This window comes from Chelonia mydas, chromosome 2 (assembly GCF_015237465.2).
Source record: "Chelonia mydas isolate rCheMyd1 chromosome 2, rCheMyd1.pri.v2, whole genome shotgun sequence".
In the NCBI taxonomy this organism is placed as follows: domain Eukaryota; kingdom Metazoa; phylum Chordata; order Testudines; family Cheloniidae; genus Chelonia; species Chelonia mydas.
The window spans coordinates 229063822-229088532 of record NC_057850.1 but is presented as its reverse complement, the minus strand read 5'-3'; the positions used below and the strand labels follow the sequence as shown (position 1 = coordinate 229088532).

Sequence of the window (24711 nt, the reverse complement as noted above, 5' to 3'; positions counted from 1 at the left end):
GACATTTTCCCCACAGGGTGTATTCTCCTCTCAGTACAGGTAACTCCATTAATGTTAATTAAGGGATAATCTCTATTACAATTTGCTATAGGAAGCAATAAATGGTTGCTGAGATTGATTAATATCTGAACCAAAGCTGAGAGATGTAATCAGTCTCAGACACAACAGAGATTATTCCTGATTTACGACAAAAAGTAACATGAAAAATTAAAATAAGCATAAAAAAAACACCTTTCTTCTGAATAGCAAATTTTCTGCCTTTGAAATCTGTTGGCTTGTACCAAATGGCCTGAATTTTTTTTTTAAATGTTCCAAGTGGCAAATCCCCCCCGGTCTCTCAATCAGGGCTTTGTACCCACATCATCTGCAGATTCCTCAGTTTGAACAAGGGGTTGGGCAGTATCAGTAAGAGTGTCAGTGGTAATTTGAGAGGGGATGATGTTCTATTTTTCTGAACTGTCTGGTTGAAATTATTTTCTAATATAATAGGAGTGATCCACATCCACAAATAAGAGGTGACTGTGCACCTGATCCCATACCAGTTGTCTTCAGTGGGAGTTGAGGAGACTCTGTGGTCCACAACATTGAACCTTATAGGCTCATTGTGACCGGTTCCCCCTGGGGTGCCACCTGAACTGGGGTACCACTGAGCCCCCTGACCCACCAGCCTGGGCTCCCACACTGTATTGCTGTGTCCAGCCTGCACTTTCACCAGCACACATACAGGTAGGGACACACCCAGCTGCAATTACATGCAGACACTGTGATCAGCTCTGCCTGGGAAGGCTCCAGCTAAGGAACTTCCTAGCTACTCAGGCACACCCCATCCCTCTGGAGTGTAAACCCAAAATTATACCATCTTGCGCTGCACAGGGAACTGTACAGCGTAAACTCATGAAATTCTCCCCCTCCCTCAATGTGGAGAAGAATATACAACAGCTTTGTGCCATGAGTTATGACTCACACACACTGGTTTTAGATAAAGCAAAAACAAGTTTATTAACTACAAAAGATATATTTTGAGTGATTATAAGGGATAGCAAACAGAGCAAAGCAGATTACCTAGCAAATAAACAAAACACGCAAACTGATCTTAACATACTAAAGAGATTGGATATGAATAGCAGATTCTCACCCTAAGTGATGATACAAGCAGGCTGCAGATTCTTAAGGGGCAAGCTGCAGTGGTTTACAGCTTAGAAACCCCAGGGGTTCCATTCACAGGCTAAAAATCCCTTTAGCCTGGGTCCAGCACTTCCCCCTGTTCAGTCTTTGTTCCTCAGGTATTTTCAGGAGTCTCTTTGGGTGGGGAGTCAGTGAAGAACCCATCACAGTGGCGCAGTGTAAAGGGAGCCCAGGCTGGTAGGTTTGGGCAGGGGGCTCAGTGGTACCCCAGTTCCATGTGGCACCCTGGGGAGAACCCATCACACTCATGCCTGTTCTAATTGCAGTCAATTGGAGATTTGTTGTTTCAGTGGGAGTATGCATGGGCCCAATATACCTAATGCATTTTTGGTTAATGAAAAAATATTACAGTATGAAATATTACACTGACTTACTCTGTCATCTCAATATTGTGCCAAGAATTATTAACACTGCAGAATTACTGTTGAATATGTACCTTTTACTGGGAAAAATACCACACCGCTTTTGCGGTAATGTAATGTTATTTAATTATTTTTTCTTTTCTGTTTCATGATGGAAAGCTACAATTCAATATACAATATATTTAAACACAAAAGTGGCACATCAATTAATCAGTACAGAATTACAGGTGCTTTAAGATTGTTAGAAAATTCTGGGTTGCCAACCCCCCACCCCCACACGCACACATACACCTCAGCCGAACAATCTTTTAAGTAGAAAAAATATAAAAAGTGATGTGCTATTCAAGCTTACATTTTCTCGTATACAATTAAAATATCTCCATCTTTAACACAATCCTGAAAAATTGTACATTATTATAAAGGACCTTTGCAGATTGCTTCATCTCTTGTTACTCAGCACATACCTAAATACATAATTATTTATCTTTAAACAAAATTATTTCTTACTCAAAGATGTATGAAGATCCAGTTTCTGAAACACTGATAGTTGACAGGTTTCAGAGTAGCAGCCATGTTAGTCTGTATCCGCAAAAAGAACAGGAGTACTTGTGGCACCTTAGAGACTAACAAATTTATTAGAGCATAAGCTTTCGTGAGCTACAGCTCACTTCATCGGATGCATAGAATGGAACATATAGTAAGATATATATATATATATACACACACACACACACAGATAAGTTAGAAGTTACCATACAAACTGTGAGCGGCTAATTAGTTAAGATGAGTTGTTATCATCAGGAGAAAAAAACTTTTGTAGTGATAATCAAGATGGCCCATATAGACAGTTGACAAGAGGGTGTGAGGATACTTAACATGGGGAAATAGATTCAATATGTGTAATGACCCAGCCACTCCCAGTCTCTGTTCAAACCCAAGTTAATGGTATCTAGTTTGCATATTAATTCAAGCTCAGCAGTTTCTCACTGGAGTCTGTTTTTGAAGCTTTTCTGTTATAAAATTGCCACCCTTAGATCTTTTACTAAGTGGCCACAGAGGTTGAAGTGGTCTCCTACTGGTTTTTGAATGTTATGATTCCTGTTGCCAGATTTGTGTCCATTTATTCTTTTGCGTAGAGACTGTCCGGTTTGACCAATGTACATGGCAGAGGGGCATTGCTGGCACATGATGGCATATATCACATTGGTAGATGTGCAGGTGAACAAGCCTCTGATAGTGTGGCTGATGTGATTAGGCCCTATGATGGTGTCACTTGAACAAATATGTGGACAGAGTTGGCATCGGGCTTTGTTGCAAGGATAGGTTCCTGGGTTAGTGTTTTTGTTGTGTGGTGTGTGGTTGCTGGTGAGCATTTGCTTCAGGTTGGGGGGCTGTCTGTAAGCGAGGACTGGTCTGTCTCCCAAGTTAAAACACTGATATTTAATGGGAGGGAAAAACTTGGAAAGCAGTCCTGGAGGGAGAGAGCTGGGGTGAAGGTGGAGAGCAAACTGGACTTGAGCTTGCAATGTATATGGCAGCGAAAGTGGCCATATCAGTTTTGAGCTGCAAATACATCACACTGTGTAATATGTTTATTTAATTCTGACAGCTTCTGTGGTGCTGTACCAAACATGAAAGAACACACAAGGAGCTTATAATTTATGACCCTGCCTGATTCTATAAGTGTGTCTCATAGGGTTGTACACATTAGTCAATGCTTACCCCTTGCAGTCGGATTTATTCTCTTAGTATTAAAGCTACCTGTGAAATGTGTTAATAAGGATCACTGCTAGAAGGCAACCACTCTGCTTTAAGTGACTGCTTTAAAATTGCCCAATGTTTCCATTACAATATTGTTCAACCTCAGTTCTGGCAATTTACCACAGTCATGTGAGACTGACCAGCTCACCCTTTCACCACACAAACACTCTTCTCATCTTGATTAGAAGACGAAAAGGAAGAAGGAGCAGGCTGCCTTATGTGGTTGACTTTGCAGAGTCCTGGCTCCTCCCCCCCCCATGACAAGTCATCTCTTGGCTTTCTCAGATACTGCAGACTGCACTGCCTTGACCCATTGGAGGACTTCAGCCTTTTAAAGTAACATCATGAGGGAACTTAGGAGGGGAATCTACCTTTTCACTGCAGACATCTGGGAGTGATAGGAGGAGAAAAACCAAGAGGAAGGGTAAGTATGGAGGGAGGCAAGGCCAGGAGCTGGATGAGGTAGGAGTGGGGAAAGATCTCAGTGATAAGATGGAAAATGGAGGGGCAAAAGCCACTTGGGAGGAGAGTACCTAATTGTGTGAGGCCAGTTAGGAAAGATGAAAGGACAGGGGGAGGCAAGGACAGAAAGGAGAATAATGGGCATGGGGAGCAGGAAATACGGTGGAGTAGAGAATGGGAGAATTTGACGGGACAGAGTACAGGAGAGGAAATGGGAGGGACAGAGTACTGGGGTATTGGAGAAGGGAGAAAATTGATGGTGAACATTTGTGGGGGAGTGAAGAAATGGGATAAAAGACAAGACTAGCATGGAGGAGGGATGGAGAGGAGCAAGACAAGTGTGAAAAAGGGATTGGCATAGAAAGAGGGCAAATATGTTAGCGGAGAAAGGTCAAATCAGAACAAAATACTGTAGAACTGTTTATTTTTGTGCCTCTTATTTTGTGCATTCTCAAGCCAGCAATTTTATGTTTTATTATTTTTGTGATCTCCAGCAGCTCAGGCTGCCTACCAGTGACTGGTTTGAGTCTGCTTGCTCTGCCATTGCAAAGCACTCCTGCTGCCTAGCAACAAGCAATGTGTTGTCCAGTGGACAGGGCACTGGATTCCAAGTCAGGCATTGCTCGGAAACAGTGGGCAAACAATAGTATGATGTACGGGCACCTCTCTGAAGATACCCATGTTCTCTGGAATCTCAGCTTTCATTAATGAAGTCTCTAGCTATTATGGTTGTGAAAACAGCCTCAAAAATATGAATCGAGGGTAAGCCAATGCAGAGATGCCTGTGTGAATACTGAGTGTGGAACATTAGTTCTAAAAGATATCAACTGCCCGATTCATCTCAGCGTGATTTTAACTCAGAGGCCCACTGATAACTGAAATATCAACATTGTTAACTATTTAATTCCTCCTGTAAGGTGTTGTCCAGGAAAGATTTTCTGGTGTAACCTAAGATCTGAATTTAAACCAATATAGTATTGCTGGTATAACCTTATAGGCAGACACTCTTATTCTTGTATGAGTCCCATTTTTTTTTTCAATTTAAACTTTCCTTATTTTGGAAGGATTTTTAATTAACCACCAAAACTCACTCTTATACCGCTAAGGTGCCAGTCTGGGGGGGGGGGGGGGAGTGGCACCACTAGGACCCAGAGTTTCAAAGTTTTGGCCCAAGCGAGGGGGAAAGGGGGCATCATTTGCACTCAGGTGCCAAAATGTTGTGGGCCAGTCCTGGTGGTTATACCAGTGTAACTACACCTGTGTAGGTTTCAGAGTAACAGCCGTGTTAGTCTGTATTCGCAAAAAGAAAAGGAGTACTTGTGGCACCTTAGAGACTAACCAATTTATTTGAGCATAAGCTTTCGTGAGCTACAGTTCACTTCATCGGATGCATACTGTGGAAAATACAGAAGATGTTTTTATACACACAGACCATGAAGAAAATGGGTGTTTATCACTACAAAAGGTTTTCTCTCCCCCCACCCCACTCTCCTGCTGGTAATAGTTTATCTAAAATGATCACTCTCCTTACAATGTGTATGATAATCAAGGTGGGCCATTTCCTGGATTTGTGCTGGATTTCTTTCACCTTGATTTCTTTTTACACCTGTATAATTAGTAAAGCTTTCCACTGTAGGCAAGGCCTAAGAAAGGAGACAGAAGGTCACAGATCGGGACAAATTACTGGGGGTAAAGTCTCATTTTGGTGCCACAAGTGGGTACTGTTTGGACTATAGCACCACTTATTTCCCCTCCCTCCCCCCCGTGAAAAATGAGCCAAGCCCAAGGATGAGCCTGTGGGTGTCTTCAACCCCCACTGAGGGGGAACCAATATCAAGAAGCCAGATGGAGCTCAGAGAAATGCATCACCATGTTTTAAACATCTGCAGAATGTACTGTGAGAACAATCTCATTTAGATAACTCACAAGGACAGAATGTATTTTGTGGGAAGAGACAGAAGATACCACTTCCTATTCTCTTCCAGTCTGACTCCTGGAGTCAGGAGAGGTGTTCTGTCTCCTCAGCTCTGCTGCTGGCTTGTTTTGTGATCTTGAGTGAATCACTTGCCCTTGTTTTCCCTGTTTGTAAATGGGACTAAAATAATATCATGGCAGGTTTGCCTTCACTCCTGTCTTCCTTGCAGAAACTCTGCAGACTCCAGTGGCTGTGCATTCACAGCACCCACTCATTTTAAGTTCCCTCCACCACTACCACAACACTCCCTATGCACCAGTCTATTTACAATATCTACAGTGCTTTTGGCCCTATCCTCTGGACTGAAGGAGAACAAAGATCTACCTTTCCTGAGGCTTCTATGTGACTTAGCTCAACTAGCCTGCTACCACATCTTCCTGTAACACACTTGGGCTGATGGGCTAATTTGTTCCTTATCCCATGCAGCTGGCCAGCCTAATTACCTCTTTCTGTTTTCTCTGGGGAACTAAGTGGAATCTAAGTGACAAGAGGGCTGGCTTGCTCTGTAGCCTCTAGCACTCTGTCACACAGGTGTAACCAGGTGGTTCTATAAACATATTCTTCTGTGTTATTTTTCTTAGTATGCAAGCAAGTTTTGATTCTTGTAAAGACGTGCTGTGTTGTTGGTAGTGTTGGGTTATGCAAGTTTTTTTTCTGTGTAGAGGCAGATTGGGGAGATAGGAAACCCTTGTACTGCTTTTTGCTGTGAGCTCTGGCTAAAGTATGTTCTTGAGGCACAGGTTGTTCCCTCGGAATCAGCAGGGCATTGGTATTGGGCTAGGATTCTAGAAGCTGTGATTGTCCTGCATGCTCTTTAACTACCTCATTTCACTCATACACTCTAATCTAAATATATCCAGACCTCACATCATGGATTTCTCTTACATTTGTAAATTCAACCTGCAAGTCCCCAGATGTCTACTATCTTTTGGCACAAGGGCAACACTATGTCAGAACAGGACACTGATACCAGAAAAAGGAGCAACAACAGTGTTATGCTGAAAACTGTTAATGGCTGCTATCAAGCAGCCTTTGATCTGTAGACAATATCAAGCTTTGTTAAAGCTGATGGATGTGGTCATCTTTTTTCTTTCATGCTGAATCGAAGGAGTAATTAAGTGCCCCTTTTATAGTGGTAGCTGGCAACAACAGGAAGCCACCATCCAAGGCAACGGACTGCATTGCAAGGCTGATCAGCTGAGCTGTGACGTCTCAGGGGTTTCCTTGATATTGGTGGTAAAATACAGGGGTAGGGAATTGGTTAGTTGCTGCTACATGCAAAAGACAGCCTGCAGAAAGTGAGAGAAGCAGTACTGAATGTGACCCGCTGAGAAAGCTGAGTGATGCTGCTTCTTTTGGGCATGGTACTCCTTGGAAGGTCCAACTTGGATTTTTGAGCAAGGAACTCTGCTTGTTCTTTATTTCTACTGTATTCAGGGAAACAAGGCTTTGTGTACATTCTTTGAAAGAAAACAGGATTGCATCATAGAAATACCTGACTCATACAATCAATTTCTCTTCCTAAGAGGAATAACCCAGCATCAAGGCCTCAGATATTGGCTAACCGCATGGGCTAAAAGAGGGGCAAAAATAATGTGTTCACCTCTGTTTAATATTTTAAATGCTACTTAGAAAAAGAACCATATGAATGCTGATTTTAGTCATTGTTATTACTATTAGTCAGGCAATCTTTGTGTTTGTTTGCTGGTTCAGTGTACTTGAATCCCAACAGAGTACTAAGAACATAAGAACAGCCGTACTGGGTCAGATCAAAGATCCATCCAGCCCAGTATCCTGTCTACCGATAGTGGCCAATGCCAGGTGCCCCAGAGGGAGTGAACCCAACAGATAATGATCAAGTGATCTCTCTCCTGCCATCCATCTCCACCCTCTGACAAACAGAGGCTAGGGACACCATTGCTTAACCCTTCTGGCTAATAGCCATTAATGGACTTAACCTCCATGAATTTATCCAGTTCTCTTTTAAACCCTGTTATAGTCCTAGCCTTCACAGCCTCCTCAGGCAAGAAGCTCAATCCTACACAACTTCAGTACAGTGCCTTGAGATCTACTGCTGAAAAGCACTGTATTCATTCTGAGTATTATTATCATCACGATTGTCACTAATTGGCATCTTTGCTAGCAGTTTCTACAGAGAAGCCCGTGGCTCTGAAGGGGCCTGGAGACCGAAGGGCCCTCTGAACTGTTTGAAGTTCCCTGCAGCAGAGAGGGCAATCAGCATGAAGTGAAAGTAAAGCAGCTGTTGAAAAAGGTCTGCTTGGATAATCTAGTGAGGCGGGGAAGGCGAGGTGGATTCGGGTCGGGGGGAAGAAGGTGTTTCAATATCTGACTGTCCGCCTCAGCAGTGGCCCTTGTCTCGCCCCCTGCTGTAACGCAGAGCGGATCTCGACCAGACACTGAGGAGCTCGCTCGCTGCTGTTTTCATTTCCCATTGTTGCAGCGTGCCCACCCCTGCCAGGCTTTGAACCAAAGCCGGTGGAAACGAGCGGGGCTGGCAGCTCTCCCCCTGGTGAGAAACTGTGTGTCTGACCGCTCACAGGGCTCAGTCTGTCAGCCACGGCCCGGCCGTGAGGGGGAACCCCCCCCGCGCCTCCACCCGCACAGCTTCGCCTGGCGCATGCCCGATCCAGGAACTCCATTGCCGCGGGGGCGGCGGGGAGAGGCCAGCAGACTACAACTCCCAGCGTGCAGTGCGACGGGCACGCCGCGGGGGGGCGGGGAAAGCGCGGCGGTCTCACGAAAGCGAGGCGAGGAGGAATCCCACAATACCAGGCGGGCTGTGCGGGCTCGCCGCCGCCGTCGCCTCTCTAACGCCCGCGGAAGCGATGCGGAGGGGCGGAAAATGGCAGAGCTGCAGATGCTGCTAGAGGAGGAAATCCCTTCAGGCAAGCGGGCTCTGCTCGAGAGCTACCAGAACCTCACCCGGGTGGCCGACTACTGCGAGAGCAACTACATCCAGGTGAGAGCGCCGCGGGCCGGGCGAGCGGGGGGCCGCACGGGCGGCGGGTGCAGGAAGTGGGCAGCGAAGGTTGCAACAGCCGGGGGAGCCTCCGAGACCCTGTGTCGCCCGGCTGCCGCCTCCGCTGAAGCGCCCGGATACCTCCTCCTCCCCCCTTCCCTTCCCTTCGCCTTTCAACTTTCTAGCCCCACGCCTCTTATTTTCCTCTCCCCCACCCCCGCCTGTGTCGGGGTAGGGGGGGTGACTAGTCTGTCAGCTCAGCCCAGAGGGTGTGTCTCTTGTATTGTGACTCCCAGCGCCCAGATCTCTCCGGGCTGGGGGAGAGGGTAGATGGTACATGCCTCCTTATGGAGGGCTTGTAAATCTGCCTGTGTGCCTGTTTCAGACCGAATTCCTCAAACCCCACCCCCACACCCCGCAATTTGGCTTTGTAGTTGCTAGTGACATTTTAAAGAATCAAACCAACCATTTTTTTTTAAATATCCCTGAAGTCCTGGAAGTGCTGGCTTCGTAGGTCACTTGAAATAGACATATGCATCACCCTTTTTACCTTTTCGGGGTGTGTTTTCCCTCCCTGTTAGGTGTGTAAAGAGGTGAATTTCAGAAAGGATTAAGAGTGAGGTTGGCAAATGCTGAATTCTGGGTAGTGTTGAAATACAAATGACAAATGCAGAATTATATTTGTATGTTGGGGGAGGGAGGCGGGACACCCCCCCACAAACACAACATATAACAATCCAAGTGGAAACTGATTGTTTAATATTTGGCGTCTAATTCTTACTAAGACTAAATGAATTACATTCCTGGCATGCTGCACTGGCGATCCTGAATTGTTAAAATGAACAGTTTGCACGTAAATCGACAGTAATGTGAAAGCATGATGTGGTATTTCAGCATGGCAATTTCTCCTTCTGAGAGGGCAGGGCTGCTTGCTTCATAATTCAGACATCCATAGCAATATTTTTAAACTGGGTGTCTCTTGCTGCAAGATACAAGACATGTGAATTGGGTTGTATCTTTCACAGAATCCTAGAATATCAGGGTTGGAAGGGACCTCAGGAGGCCATCTAGTCCAATCCCCTGCTCAAAGCAGGACTAATCCCCAATTTTTGCTTTTAGTTAATTAGGAGGATTCTTCTCTAGATTGTTCAGTGTTTCCTAACCTCTTTTTTTTTAACTTTTTGTGTGTGTGGTTACTTTAAGTATATTTTTATTTTGACTTTTAAAGGTAATTTCATAGTAATATCTATATAAATCTGAATATAATTTTGTGCATATAGCTGAATTGAAGTGGACACAGAGCTCTCCCAGATGCCCAAATTAGCTAATGGAAAAACTTTAAGAAAAGACCATTAAAAATTATGCATTCTAATTTTGACTCCTCCTTTATAATGTAAATAAACCTATTGACTATAATATACCAATGGCTAGGACTATCTGTAACCTATACTTAATGTCTTTTTAAATGTCTTAATATTTAGCATTTGTCTGAAACTGTCAGACTGTTTTATTTGTGCAAGTGGAACAGTAATTTGGTGGTTTTACCAAACTTTAAATATCCCTCAATGTCTCTTTGTGAAATTACTCTTTTTCAAAATGTGAGGCAATGCTGTTGATATTAGAATTAAAATTGAAGTAGCAAATCAGAGTTTATTTTGGGAATGATTTATATCCTTTTCACAATGTGAGGCAATAAGGGTTAAACTGTTTTTATTCTTCAGTTACTTGCTCCACCCAAAGAAAGCTGGTTATATAAATGCTTCAAAGAGGCGAGGTTGCATTTGGGTTTACTCATGGGAAATATGACAAACACACTAGTGTGGTAATTGCAGCACATGTCTTGACCTGTTGATTTTTTTTCCCTCTATTTCAGAAGAGTTGTGGAGAATCTTTCTGGCATTACATGTTGCTTTCAAATAGTCTTAAACCTTACTGTTTTTTTAAAAAAAAAAAGAAACCAAAACTTATTTTTTTAAGAGACATATCCTCATCCGTCATTTGAAATCCATCTAACCAAGAATCACCTTAAGAATCAAGGTCGGCCGTATGCAGAATCTGTATATTTTACAGTTTGTCGCATACAGCTGTGTATATCTCTGTTAAAAGGAAGCAGTATATACTAAGGTGAATAAACAGGAGTTAAGTAGTAGTTTTGTGGATTTCATACCTTGTTTGTATTCTGTGTAGGTTTAGCCCAATTCATTAAAAGTGGTAAATGAGATGATACTCATCTGATTGTTAGTGCAAAAGTTTTTCCAGCGGTTGTGTAAAACCATCTAATTTACAGTTAGACTAGCGTAGATATTATTACAATCAGTCTGCTGGAACAGTAGTATCAATGTTGGGAGGAAGGGGGGCTACCACAGGCTTAGTGGATGTGACACCCAAGGCAATGTAGGGTTGTGAGAATAGGGAGTAATCAAATCAAAACAAAACATGTGGTGTTTGTATTAAGCACCATTGAATTGACAGTCAGTATTTTTAGGACTAGATAGGTATTCCTCCCAACTGCCCTGGATATCGCCAGGAAAAGGTAGTCAGTGTATAGTTCTCTCATCTTGAGATGCTCTAAGTGCAGTGTTTAAAACACTTCAAAAATGAGATGCTTTATAATTTGGCTTTATGTATGTTTAACTGATTCAAACCAGGCTCTTGGAGATTTCTAATAGAACCATGACTACTAGTATCTCTTTTTTTAATGAGAACAGCATTGTGCTGCCTAGTGCAGAAGGTGTTATTCTCTCTTGCCACCTCCTCCGCATTTTGAACAGTATGTCTGACAGCCTTTTTGACCAACGCACACACGTGTTGTTGCAAATGCTCTTTTTGATGGAAGTTCTCAATTTGATATCTTGCGGTGTTCCTTCACTGTGGCAAGAATGTAACCTTTTATAAGATTACTGATTTATTTCCTCTGAAAAGTCTTTTGAAATTGTATGTGAATTTAAAAATGCCTGTATGTCTAAATCTGGAAAAATTAGGCTTAATTTCTAGTCCCCTCCCTTTCTCTCCTTCCTACTTTGCCCTCAACAGCTGATGCTAATCTTTGGATGTCAATGCTATAAGGAACTGAGAAACGGCTACTGGTTACCATGTGCAGTGAAACAAACAACAACAAAGCAGAAATCCAGAGCGTAATGTATCTAGTCCACCAGGCCGTGTATATGCTGGTTATCTGATAGGAAGGAAGAAGAATGCTGTGAGAAGGCACTGAAAGGAGCCAATGAGGTTAGGAGAAGATTCAAAATACTAAAAGGAAATTTTAGTGTGATGACTGTTGGGGGGGGGAAAGAGACTGAATGTAGAAGTAGCATCAACTACCTCTTATAAATGTTGGGGGATTTTAAAGATTTGATTAGTAGGAAACCATATATAAATAACTGTTACATTACTGGTTTTAATTTATAACTAGATCTAAAATTTATCTTGAACTTCTAGTTATGCTTGGAGGTGTTAGTGATTTGGAAACAGCTAGAAATGTAGTATCTGATCTAGAACCGTGGTTCTCAACCTTTCCAGAGTACTGTACCCCTTTCAGAAGGCTTTGTCTTGCGTACTCCAAGTTTCACCTCACTTAAAAACTACAAGCTTACAAAATAGACATAAAAAGACAAAAGTGTCACTGCATACTATTACTGAACAATTACTTACTTTCTCATTTTTACCATAGAATTATAAAATAAATCATGACCTTCAGGTTGAGAGAAACTGATCTACTATATAGAGCAGTATAAACAAATCATTGTATGAAATTTTAGTTTGTACTGACTTAGCTAGTGCTTTTCATGTAGCCTGTTGTAAAACTGGGCAAATATCTAGATGAGTTGACATGCCCCTCATTGAGAACCACTGATCTAGAAGACGTGGCAAGCTAATAAATGGTTTACAGTAATTTTAAAGATGAGGTTTTAATTCTTCAATTGGCTATGTGATGTCTTGCCTCTCCTTGTGAAAGGAGCTATCTTAATACAAACAGATGCTTGGGGATCAAATCTTGTTGTTGTTAATTGCCTAATTTGCCTCTTAATGTTATGTTGGCATATGTATTAAAGTGAACAAAACAAATTCCAACATTAGTCTTATGACAGATAGCAAATTAGAAAAGGGGACATTTTGCTTGTGAATAAGTATGCTTTACAGTGATGATGTACTGTATGATATGAATGAAGGAAAAGGATTTGGCACTCCTTGGTAAGTCCCAAGTTAGGGTTGCCAAACACTCCTGTCCCACCCCTTCTCTGAGGCCTCACTCCATTCCTCCTCCCTCTGTTGCTTGCTCTCCCCCACCCTCACTCACTTTCACTGGGCTGGGGCAGGGGGATGGGGGGCAGGAGGAGTGAGGGCTCCATCTGGGGGTGCAGGCTCTGGGTGGGACTGGGGATGAGGGGCTTGGGGTACAGGAGGGGGCTCTGGGCTGGGGCTGAGGGGTTTGGAGTGCTTGAGGAGGTGCAGGCTCTTGGGGAGAGTTTTGGTGTGGGAGGAGGTTCGGGGGGCGGGGGTCCAGGTGCAGGCTCCGGGCAGTGCTTACCTCAGGTGGTTCCTGGAAGTGGCTGGTATGTCCCTCTGGCTTCTAGACAGAGTTATGGCCCCTGCAGCTCCCATTGGCCATAGTTCCTGGCCAATAGGAGCTGCAGAGTTGGCACTCTTGGTGGGGGTAATGCACAGAGACTCCCTGGCCGCTGCTGTGCCTAGGGGCCACAGGGATGTGCCGCTGCTTCCAGGAGCCATGCAGAGCCAGGGCAGGCAGGGAACCTGCCTTAGCACCACTGCGCCGCTGACTGGCGGTGCCAGAGTCCCTTTTCAACAGGGCTTTCCGGTCGAAAACTGGACGCCTGGCAACCCTAAAGGGTTTGCCTTCATTGCATAGCAAAAAAACAACCCCGCCCCCCCCCCTCACGAAAAACCAACCATAACCCTCACCCTTTCAAAAAAAAAGTGTGTGCTTAATTTAATCCAATTTAACAGTAAAACCACAGCAACTAGGGTTAGCAACTCGAGTTCAACTCCAGGATCCCCTATAGGTTTTAATTTGGCTGTTAACCAGAGTTAAACATTGTTGCCATGTCTTCGATACTATTTTAATCTGAGTTAAGAACACTTTTTTTTTTGCAGTGAAGGCATACATTAAAATACAAGCGTCAGTTTTTGATTCTTTTCCCTTTCCCATAATCCTGCATGACTGCAATTAAACTGCAAAGATATTGGTGGTGTTACATAGCAATTTGGGGATTGTGATTGTGGTGAAATCCTTCTTTGGCAACACACCATAGAAATGATAATATACAGAGTTAAAAAGTACTCGGTCAGAACTAAAACTACTATCTAACTTCCCAATTAAAAATACTAACTTAACATAGATGTATCTCACAGTTTCTAGTCTGAATGGGCTTCATTGTTTAGCTTTAGTGAACATATCTGCAATAACTTGCTTATTGGGTGTGGCAATGAAAAATAGAAATAATATAGGAAACCATGGTCTTCAGTGTTGACATCTTCCTTTGAGTTGCTGCAGTTGATTGCAGTACGAGAACTAATGTAGTGAGTTTCCTTCTGTAATGGGTCTATAAAATACTGATTGTAAACACTGACAATTTAAATCAAGACGGTGGGATAGTACTTATCTCATGGTCTGGTTAAGCGTAGACGGCTGCATTGTTTACTTCAGTGCTTTTTTGTTAGACTGCTGTGGGAACATCTAATAATTAAATCAAATGTGATTTTAAGATCACATTCAGAGCCTATAAACTAATGGCTTGAAATACCATGTGATTCTTGTAAATGATTATCCTGAGCTCTTTAATGCTGGGATCATTTTTTATTTTTGTGAATGGACTCTCTAGCTTTTGAAAGTCAATTGCATAAATAATGAACATGAGATTCTGAGAAGTATGTGCTGAATTGCTTAAATGTGCCTTTTTGGATGTGTTATTTCCTGCTGTAACTTCAAGTGTGGTATGTGGAAATCATAGTTCCAGAATAGCTCAACAGTCAGCTAATCATGAAGAAAGGCAGAAACAAGGGTAGAGTTTTTTAGATTGACCTTTGGAATTCACCCTATTGGAGGAAATTGGAGGTTTCCTTCCTGCTGGGGAAAAAAATGCATGTTACATGGAAAAAATAGCTGTACAGATCAAATGTCCTATCCTTTTGGTAGGATGTGTGTTCCACAGTTATTTAACAAAAAAGAGACCCGCAGAAGGTACTTTCTTCCTAAAGTCATCTAACTCTTGTTCTTGTATTTATGTTCTCTCCTTTTGATGTGGGTGATTGATCTCACACCCGACTCGCTTTGCTTGAAAGAATGGTGGAACATGGCGCAGCTTATTTCAGTACAATGAAGTTCACTTAGAAGTTTTGATACAGGAAATTACCTGTTTTAAAGGGAAACTTTTAAAAAATCATTAATACAAATCTTGTACTTTCTGAGAGAACTTCTGAACTATTTTTGTTGAGTTCATAGATATATATTCATGTTTTCAAAAACGGTTAAAGGGGTAAAGTAAATTTATTTATTATAGACTCTCAATGTGTTACAGTAAGAGAAAACAAATCAGTCCACTTTCCATTACACCTAACTATTCAGCACATATATTACAAAAGACTTGGGAGTCTCAGAACAAGGTGCAATGTCCAAGACACAACTCCAGGAATCCTTCATGTGGCTTAAGTTGAAGTGCATACATTTTTTAAAAAAATGCATGTTATACTGTGTACAAAAGATCTTTTTAGAAGGGATGGGAAACATAGGACAAATTCCTTGCCCAAGTATTAAATAACCTAGACTACTATAATGTGTCTTGTAAATCACATATTTGGTGATTTTTAAAATATGGATTATTGGCCTACCAGATTTAATGACTCCTCTTGTGTCAATGAGTCTGTTTTTGCAAAACACAGTTGAATATGTACATACAGCTCTAAAGTGAACATGAGCAATATGGCTATAGTGTAGTTTCTTATTAAATATTTAAGTGGTTATTTTGCATGCACAGGAACCACTTCTCTAAATATAGCATGATCATTTTGTGTTTTTTTTTTTTCCTTTCTTTCTTTAAGGAGGACTGGTTCAGATCATGGACCCGTTGTCACAAACTTGAAATTTTTATACTTGGTCTTCTAAATTATTTGAAGTGGGGTGGCAAGATTTCCACTTCTCTTCTGGTACTGTCCCATTACCACTTCAGTAAGGGTTATGTCTGTGCTTCTCCACCTAATAATTCTCTACTATTACCAGGCAAAGCAAAGTGAATTGGACTCATTTGTTACTGGGGTTAGGGTCTGCTACCTCTGTTGGAGGAGATGCTCTGGAGAGGGGATTTGAAATGAAGAGGCCTAGTAAAAATGTATCAAAGGCTTAGGTTGATACCTTGCTCCCTATGTTGGAAGGAGCTGGAGCACAGAAGTTGGTGTAGTTGGTAGTACTGAAATCTTGGAGGAAAGAGGAGTGCTGAGTGAAAGAGGTAATCAATCCTGCCCTCTTCCCTCAGACTCTGGAGGTAGAACACTGTGAGGCTCAGAGCCTTTTAGGGTGGGAACAGAACTGGGGTGTGGATTCAGAGTATGAATAAACATTACTTCTGAAAGTTGTGTGGTGAGGGTAGAGATGTGCAGAAATGGTCTGGTGTTGAGTACCAGCAGAAATAAAATGTGTGGGAGGGGAGGGGGGAAAAATGTGGGTGATGAATAGAGAAAATGTAATAGAAGTAAATAACTTAATAAGCATAAACAAAATATATACCTGTACAATGCCAGTCATTCCAACACTGAAGTTTTAGAAGTACTAATGAAATCTCCCATTACCCCTTTTTGGTAGGGTGAATTATAATCACTTCACAGATGAATAAGTGGAGGCAGAGACAAGATAAGAAGCTGAGGTCACACAGGGACTCACTGGCAGATTTAGGAACAGAATCCAATTGTTCTGACTTAGTGCTGTGCTCAGAGGGTTCCCCCTCCCCCTAGTAGCCCCCATTACTCTCTCCCTCAGCAGAAATTTTGCATTGCTCTGAAGCATTAACAGACAATGAAATGATACCCCTGGGAAAACAAATGCCCCTGAAACTGTCTTTAAACTCTTTAGCAGTAGTAATAAGCCACCTCCTGCCCCCAAATGAACAGTTTTTATTTTAAATATCTGCTTCCTGGCAGAATCTTTAAATGCCAGTTTTCAATTGCTTGTTGTGTATATTTCTTTGAGTTACGTAACACCCCAAAATACTGATTCTGTTAGAAACACTGACACACTTGCCTAGGCAAAGGTGCTTGAAGGTACCACTATTTTTTTCCTTCTTTTGGTGGACTTGGTCTTAGTGAAAGCTGCTTGCTTTCAGTAGTCCTGGAAACCAAAGCTTGTGCTTATCCACAGAATAGCAAGGATTAGTGGCAGTGTGTGTCAATTCTGACAGACTAATCTCCTCTCTGGGGTAAGAGGGTAACTCTTTCATACTCAGTCCTTAGTCTTGTGTCAGAGGGACCATCAATTATAGTGTTTGTTTGTGTGGGGGTTTTTGTGTGTATGTGATGTGGATGCCTAGCCAGTGGGAAATGGTCTGTGGCCCCGAACCAGCCATCACATGGTAACCATTGTCAGTCATAATTAACAAATCAGGCTGGTTATAAAGAAGCCTTACATTTCAGAGTCTAAAGTCCCTTCTCCTTCTGGTATCAATTTCATTAATGGTTGAATCTCTTTGCTTCCACTCTCTGGCCAAGCCTGAGTATCAGGGATTGATATCAGCAGATTCCATGGGGACTCTGAGCAGGAGGTTCCTCCTTGTTCCCCTATCCCTAAAGGAGGGCAGCTGGGGCCAGGGAAGAAAGGGGGGAAATAACTAGTGAATCTGTAGTGCTATATCCAGTGGCTCAGACCTTGTTTCCTTATCTGCCCTAAGTCCCACTGTACAGGGAGCTTCTGTGGAGTTGCATTTAGGGTGTGCACAGGAGGCACAGTCCATCCTTGTGGACTCCAGAAATCCTGCTCCTCTCTGAGCAGCAGAACCACACTGATTCCTCTATGTGGGGGGGTCCCTGTGTGTCTCCAAAAGTGTGGCAGGACTTGCCCCTGAAGCACTAAATGTTGTAAACAAGTGCCATACACAAGATATTTATCTGCAGACACTTTTCTTTCCTGCCCCCCGTTTTTGACTGTGATACCTTCATCATCAGAAATGTTGACATCCACACAGATTGTATCATTGACTTTCTGCTTAGTGCCAAATGGTGAAGTAATACATGGAATTAATACCTCCAATAGATGGTTTCTTTAAGGATTAAATTTATGTAGTGTATCCACAGAATCAGAACTTTGTCACTCCTGTGGTGTGTGTGTTTTTTTTTAAGTTCTGGAGGGAATGCTTGCTTTGCTTTTGTTCTGGTCAATCAATTAATGGAGGTGTTAATATGAGTGTAAATTCTACCTCTCCCTGGTGGCATGCAAATAATGTTCTTCCTTGCTCAAGTAATTCCTTAGTATCAACAGGAGCCCTCTGAGAATAATTTCTTATAAACAGTGTGAGCTACAGATATAAACTTGTTACTATATTGTGTAGGTATTATAAAAACAGGTAGATATTTTTAGGTATTTTGGCCCAACTTGCAGTATTTTAGTGAGGAAAAAATTTAGTTAGAAAACTTTCAGACTTGTACATCAAAATACTATAACATATATATTGGTATGAGTTGTAATTAGTAACTACTAACATGGTGGTTAGTCTTACAAAAACTTAGTGCAGTTGAAAAATCACTATTTAGTTATTAATTCCTATTTGGAGCACCATATTTATTGTGTTTCAGTGATTCCTGTTCAGATCAGTTCCATATATAAGTAAAAAGATGGCTTTTCTAACTGCAAGCTTTGAAACGTTAGCCTGGAATCAGAAAGCTAAATTGGGTGTCTCCTGGCTCATGCCTTCTCAACAATAAAGTTTTTTGCAACTGGGCCACAGTTAAGAATTCTATTTGGAGATGTGCCATCCACCTGCTCTTTCATAGCTGTATTGTATCTGCAGAGCCAAACGGGAGTAAAATGCACTACGTATTTTAGTGAAGTAAGTAGAGATGCTTCTCAGTACTTACAGGGAGCAAGCTTATAAAATAAGATGCGAAGTTTACATAGATACATGCCAGAGTTCAATGTAATATTATTTTTGGTGGTCCTTATGCTATATGCTGTACAAACACAAGGATTTCATTTGTTCTGTCCCCAAGGGCTTATAGTATGAGTTCATATCCGGCTCTCTCAACTTTGCTGTCCATTTTTAAAACCTTCCATGAATTGACTATAACCTGCCTCGTGGACCATCTCTTCCTACTCCCCTACACTTGCTGAGTGCTGCTGGCTACCTCTTTGCACTGCCATGCAGTCTTGTCACCATTAATGTGAGAGCATTCTTGTCCACAACTTCTGCCATCTGGAGCAGCATTTCTGTATCTAGGCACCTCATTGACTCTGCATCTCACTTTAAAATCTCATAATTACTCTCTCCTTCTGCTATTATTTTATATTCTCCATTTTAAGAGACATCAGATGGAGAGAAGCATCTACAGGATTTCTATCAAGTGTTCTTAAAACTACAATACCCACCTGCTGAAGTGAAGAAACAGATTGGCAGAGCCAGAAGGGTACCCAGAAGTCATCTACTACAGGACAAAGAAAGTAACAAATGCCACTAGCCATCACCTTCAATCCCCAACTAAAACCTCTCCAGTGCATCATCAAGGATCTACAACCTATCCTGAAGGACGATCCCTCACTCTCACAGACCTTGGGAGACAGGCCAATCCTCGCTTATACACAGCCCCCCAACCTGAAGCAAATACTCACCAGCAACCACACAACAGAACCACTAACCCAGGAACCTATCCTTGCAACAAAGCGAGTTGCCAACTGTGTCCACATATCTATTCAGGGGACACCATCATAGGGCCTAATCACATCAGCCACACTATCAGAAGCTCGTTCATCCGCACATGTAGCCATGTGATATATGCCATCATGTGCTATCAATGCCCCTCTGCCACGTACATTGGCCAAACAGGACAGTCTCTAAGCAAAAGAATAAATGAACACAAATCAGATGTCAAGAATTATAACATTCAAAAACCAGTCGGAGAACACTTCAGTCTCTTTGGTCACTCGATTACAGACCTAAAAGTGGCAATTCTTCAAGAAAAAAACTTCAAAAACAGACTCCAATGAGAAACTGCAGAACTGGAATTAACTTGCAAACTGGACACCGTCAAATTAGGCCTGAATAAAGACTGGGTGTGGATGGGTCATTACACAAACTAAAAACTATTTCCCCATGCTAATTTTCCCCCCTACTGTTACTCTCACCTTCTTGTCAACTGTTTGAAATGGGCCATCTTGATTACCACTATAAAAGTGATTTTTTTCCACCCCTCCTGCTGCTGATAGCCCACTTTAATTGATTTGTCTAGTTAGAGTTGGTATGGCAACCCCCATCTTTTCATGTGGGGTGTGTGTGTATATGTGTGTGTGTGTGTGTGTGTATATATATATATATATCTTCCTTCTGTATTTTCCACTCCATGCATCTTATGAAGTGGGTTTTAGCTCACGAAAGTTTATGCCCAAATAAATTTGTTAGTCTCTGAGGTGCCACAAGTACTCCTCATTCTTCTTATTTAACTGTAAATCATACTAGGATGCAGTTTAAATTATGACTGTTTTGCATGGCATCTTTAAGGCTGACTGTTTTTACTACCATGGATTTGAATAATAGCTCATCATATGGGCCAGCAGCTTCTAAAGTGATAAATTCTGTTCCACCTTTACTAGAAATCCATCTCTCCAGCAGCTACTCCTTTTGTTGTTGGCCCAAGGGATGGTAGTGACTTAAAAGGGAAACTTACCTTTCATTTGTTTTGCTATGGAGGGTCTGGAGGTAATGATCCTACTCTGGTAGTGGCTTTTCAGGTATAACGTTGTCAAGGATGGGGGGAGAGTGGCGTCAGGAGGAACAGTATTACATATCTTTGTTTCAGTGGGAAACTGTTGACAGAATAGAGGGTTGAGACTAATCCAAAAGGGATTTTATGCAATATGGTTCTGGCTCACTTGGATTCCCACTGTGAATCCTTATACCAGTTGGGCTGGCTTGGTAGTTTGAGATGTGAGGCTAAATGTCAGGCTCAGCTAAATAGAGAGGCAACGGATTAATAGGCTTATCCTGGTAAATATCCTGGAGTCCTGAAAGGTGGGGGATATTTGCAAGTTGGGTTTGGCTGATCCAGTCCTGATAGGGTACTGCTGGATTTTTCTTTTCATTTTTTTACCTATAGAAGATTGTTGCTATGTAAAAGTTTTTTTGGCTTTAGGTATCCCAGAAGTGCTCAGAACACATTTAGGGGCTCCCTAAAATAATGTGGGATACCAGATTTGGTATTTGGGATCCCTTGAATATGTCTCTCTAAAACATTACTATTGGGCAGGGCCTTATAAAATTCCCTCAGTGCATTTTCCATTGCAGTGTGTCCTGGAGTCTCTCTGCGCTACACTCTGTTCATTGTTCTTGGAATCTTGAGACTCATTACTGAGGCAGTACAGCTGCCAAGTGGAAGACTTGACTGCATGCTGTCCAAAGCTGAGAGTCTAAAAGATGCTTCCTTATTTTTAGGAGCCCAGAACTCTGAGTGTGAGTGCTGATAAATTCACTATTTAAAGATATAATTGCAACTTGGGAGCACAGTGGGGTTTCTGGTATTAATGGAAACCATATCACTTGATATGACACAGTCACTATTCTAGATTTTTTTTTATTCCATTCCTTTTTGCTCTTGAACGGCATGACCTTTGATTTTCTTCTCCATCAGTGTATAATCAATGAAAGCTCTAGCACAGTCCTGTGTGTCTGTGAACCTGTGGTGCATGAACCAGTCAGTTTAAAAAAATAAAAATTCTGCTCCTTTGTAATTGTTAATATCGCATAAAGCATGTTAAGATAAACTTTCAGAGTCTTAAGTACTATTTTGTTGTGAGTGAAGGAGGTCTGAAGAGGAAGTCAAAAATAAATGTGCAGCTATACGGTATCGAAGGGCTGAGTAAAACAAAGCCATAGTTGCTGAGTTTTTTTATGCAGTTCCATGTGTGACATTTCCTGCTGTTGAGGAAAAAGTTGCTGGTTTCCCCCCAGTTCCCCCTCCCTCACCCCTGCCCCCCCAAAGCATGGAAGACAGTGTGGGGGATTATCCCTTACAGCCCTAAGACATGATGAAGGGTTGGAAGGGAGCCAATAGAGACCAGGGTAGCTGGTTAACCCAGTACTTCACTGACTGGGAGCCTATGGGGTTGTTGGATAGTTCCTAGATGGAGACGAGGAGGTGGGCAGAACCCTGGAGTGGCCCAGCAGGGGTTGGTGTTGTGTAATAAGAAGCTTGGAGGAGTGGAGTAGAGTTTAGAATAGTCTCCTCTTCTCATTTTCTGTTCTCATTTGTCCGTGTTCAGTCCCTCAATCTAGAACCTCACTGGCATGGTGATATGACCGATACTACAATTGCATGCAATGTCTTTGGGACCATATTGTATTAAGTTTGAGTGGCATGTATTGTTGGCCAGGGATTGCATGCTGCTCCAGTTACCAAGTTCTAAAAGCAGGGGGACGTGATGAAGGCTAGTTGATGAAATATAAGCACCTACAGAGAGGTACATTGCCTGGGGAGGTTTGGATGTACTGGTTCAAGCTGGGTTTTCCAGGGTATGCCCATACCGCAGCTGGGAACAAGCCTCCCAGCCTGGGTAGACAGACTTGCACTAGCGGGGCTCAAGCTGGCATGCTAAACATAGCTATGTGGATGTTGTGGCTCGAGCTCTGAAGCCTGGGGGGGTCAGGTGGAGTTTTCACCACAGATATTTAGTGTGCTCGTGTGAGTCATGCTATCACAAGTCTCTGTCCAGGCTGGGAGTGTCTTTCTCCCAGCTGCAGTGTAGGCATACCCCCAGAGACGGTTAAACAAAGGAAAAGCTTTTAATATAAAAAGCCTGAGTTTTTTGTGGGGTGGCGTGTACTGCAGATGTTAGTGACACCTGTCAGTCCTGTTAATAATAATAATAATAATAATAAAAAAAACCCCTTAAAGTTCCTTTGTGATGTGTAGGGGTGAGCATGAGGTAGTTATGAGTGGTTTTGAAAACAGGTAGGTCGGGGGGGAGGAGAATGAGCAGAAGATATTAATTAATGGTTTTTAATGGAAGTCAACCATAAAAAATTTAGAAGAAAAATGCATCCTCATGAAGGCTGATGAACACAGAGTCTGGCCATCCACGACAACAAGAAAATTCTTCCTGTGAATAGGAAAACTAATTTATGCAGTTGTCTACCATAGAAATCTATCTTTGCTAGTCACGTTCAGAAATGATAAGATATAAAACTGGAAAGCAAAGATTTACTTATAAAAGGTGGTTAGGAGAGGGAGTGGTGAAATCCTTAGCTGTCAGCTTTGTTTTGTGTATGTTTTCAGTATTAAGAACTTGTTTATATGAATGTCTTTTTTTCCCCCATTTATGTAGTACTTAATTTGTATGTTAATACCACTCAGTGTTTGTTTAAAATGTGCCAGTCTATGATTTGGTTTAACATTTTCCATATTTATTTTGCTACCAATATAGCCATTTATTCCCTCTACAACCCTGCTTAGAAAGCTGTAACAGAGTTTGTAACAGGTTAATTTAATTGTTCAGTTCCAGCCTGGCTTGCATCCATTCACATCAAGATAATATTCTCTGTCTGTGGTAGCTAACCCTTGCTAGCAGCCTAGGCTGGCCTGTCATTGTTTTCCAGTAACTTGTTTGGTGCTCTTCTCTCCCACCCCTATTGCTGTATAGGTAGAAACTCCCAGATCTCTTGAGAAGTAGGACATGGCCAGAGTGTGCTGCTGTGTGTGAATGATCTTTGACCATGCTATACCCTAATGAGGCACTATATTGCCATTGCTCAGATTGCAGTGACATTCAGCTAGCAGTATAGTTGGGATGGGTGGCTTATCTGTGGTTGTCAAGGTTCCTTCCCCACTCTAACTCTAGGGTACAGATGTGGGGACCTGCATGAAAGACCCCCAAGCTTATTCTTACCAGCTTAGGTTAAAAACTTGCTCAAGGTACAAATTTTGCCTTTCCTTGAACCCTATGCTGCCACCACCAAGCATGTTAAACAAAGAACAGGGAAAGAGCCCACTTGGAGACGCCCCACCCCCACCCCCCAAGCCCTACACCCCCTTTCCTGGAGAAGGCTTGATAAAAATCCTCACCGGTTTGCCTAGGTGAACACAGACCCAAACCCTCGGATCTTAAGAACAATGAAAAAACAATCAGGTTCTTACAAGAAGAATTTTAATTGAAGAAAAGGTAAAAGAATCACCTCTGTAAAATCAGGATGGTAAATATCTTATATGGTAATCAGATTCAAAACATAGAGAATCCCTCTAGGCAAAACCTTAAGTTACAAAAAGACACAAACAGGAATATACGTTCCCTCCAGCACACTTATTTTACCAGCCATTAAACAAAAGAAAATCTAAAGTATTTTCTAGCTAGATTACTTACTAATTTAACAGGAGTTGGAAGGCTGCATTCCTGATCTGTTCCCAGCAAAAGCATCACACAGACAAACCCTTTGTTCTTTTCCCCACCCCCTCCAGATTTGAGAGTAACTTGTCTCCTCATTGGTCATTGTGGGTCAGGTGCCAGTGAGGTTACCTTAGCTTTTTAACCCTTTACAAGTGAAAGGGTTTTGCCTCTGGCCAGGAGGGATTTTATAGCACTGTATACAGAAAGGTGGTTACCCTTCCCTTTATATTTATGACAGTGGTCATGTGGAAAAAAAGCTGCTTGTCTGAACACAACTCATCCATGTTTGTAACCAGACCAGATGAGTGTCAGACTGGTCGCAAAAACATAGCGCTGCTTCCAGTGTAGACTGGGCATTACAGTCGTCTGCCATGGTTAGCGACACTTGTGTCCTAACAGCTAA

The 24711-nt window shown here is 42.2% G+C and overlaps 1 protein-coding gene across 15 annotated transcripts in view; it reads left to right on the top strand.

Moving 5' to 3' along the window:
• The first annotated feature begins 8295 nt into the window (after positions 1-8295).
• Positions 8296-24711, top strand: part of ABI1 (abl interactor 1) — a 129249-nt gene continuing 112833 nt past the window's right edge. For 3 of the 15 annotated variants that reach the window (XM_007058492.4, XM_043541365.1, XM_037890873.2), the window contains exon 1: positions 8488-8725. In XM_007058492.4, the coding sequence (XP_007058554.1) occupies positions 8609-8725 (117 nt within the window). In that variant the 5' untranslated portion in view covers positions 8488-8608. Of the gene's footprint in view, positions 8726-11758; positions 11954-24711 lie in introns of all 15 variants that reach the window. The other 12 variants (XM_007058487.4, XM_037890875.2, XM_037890874.2 and 9 more) reach the window with 9 other exon arrangements.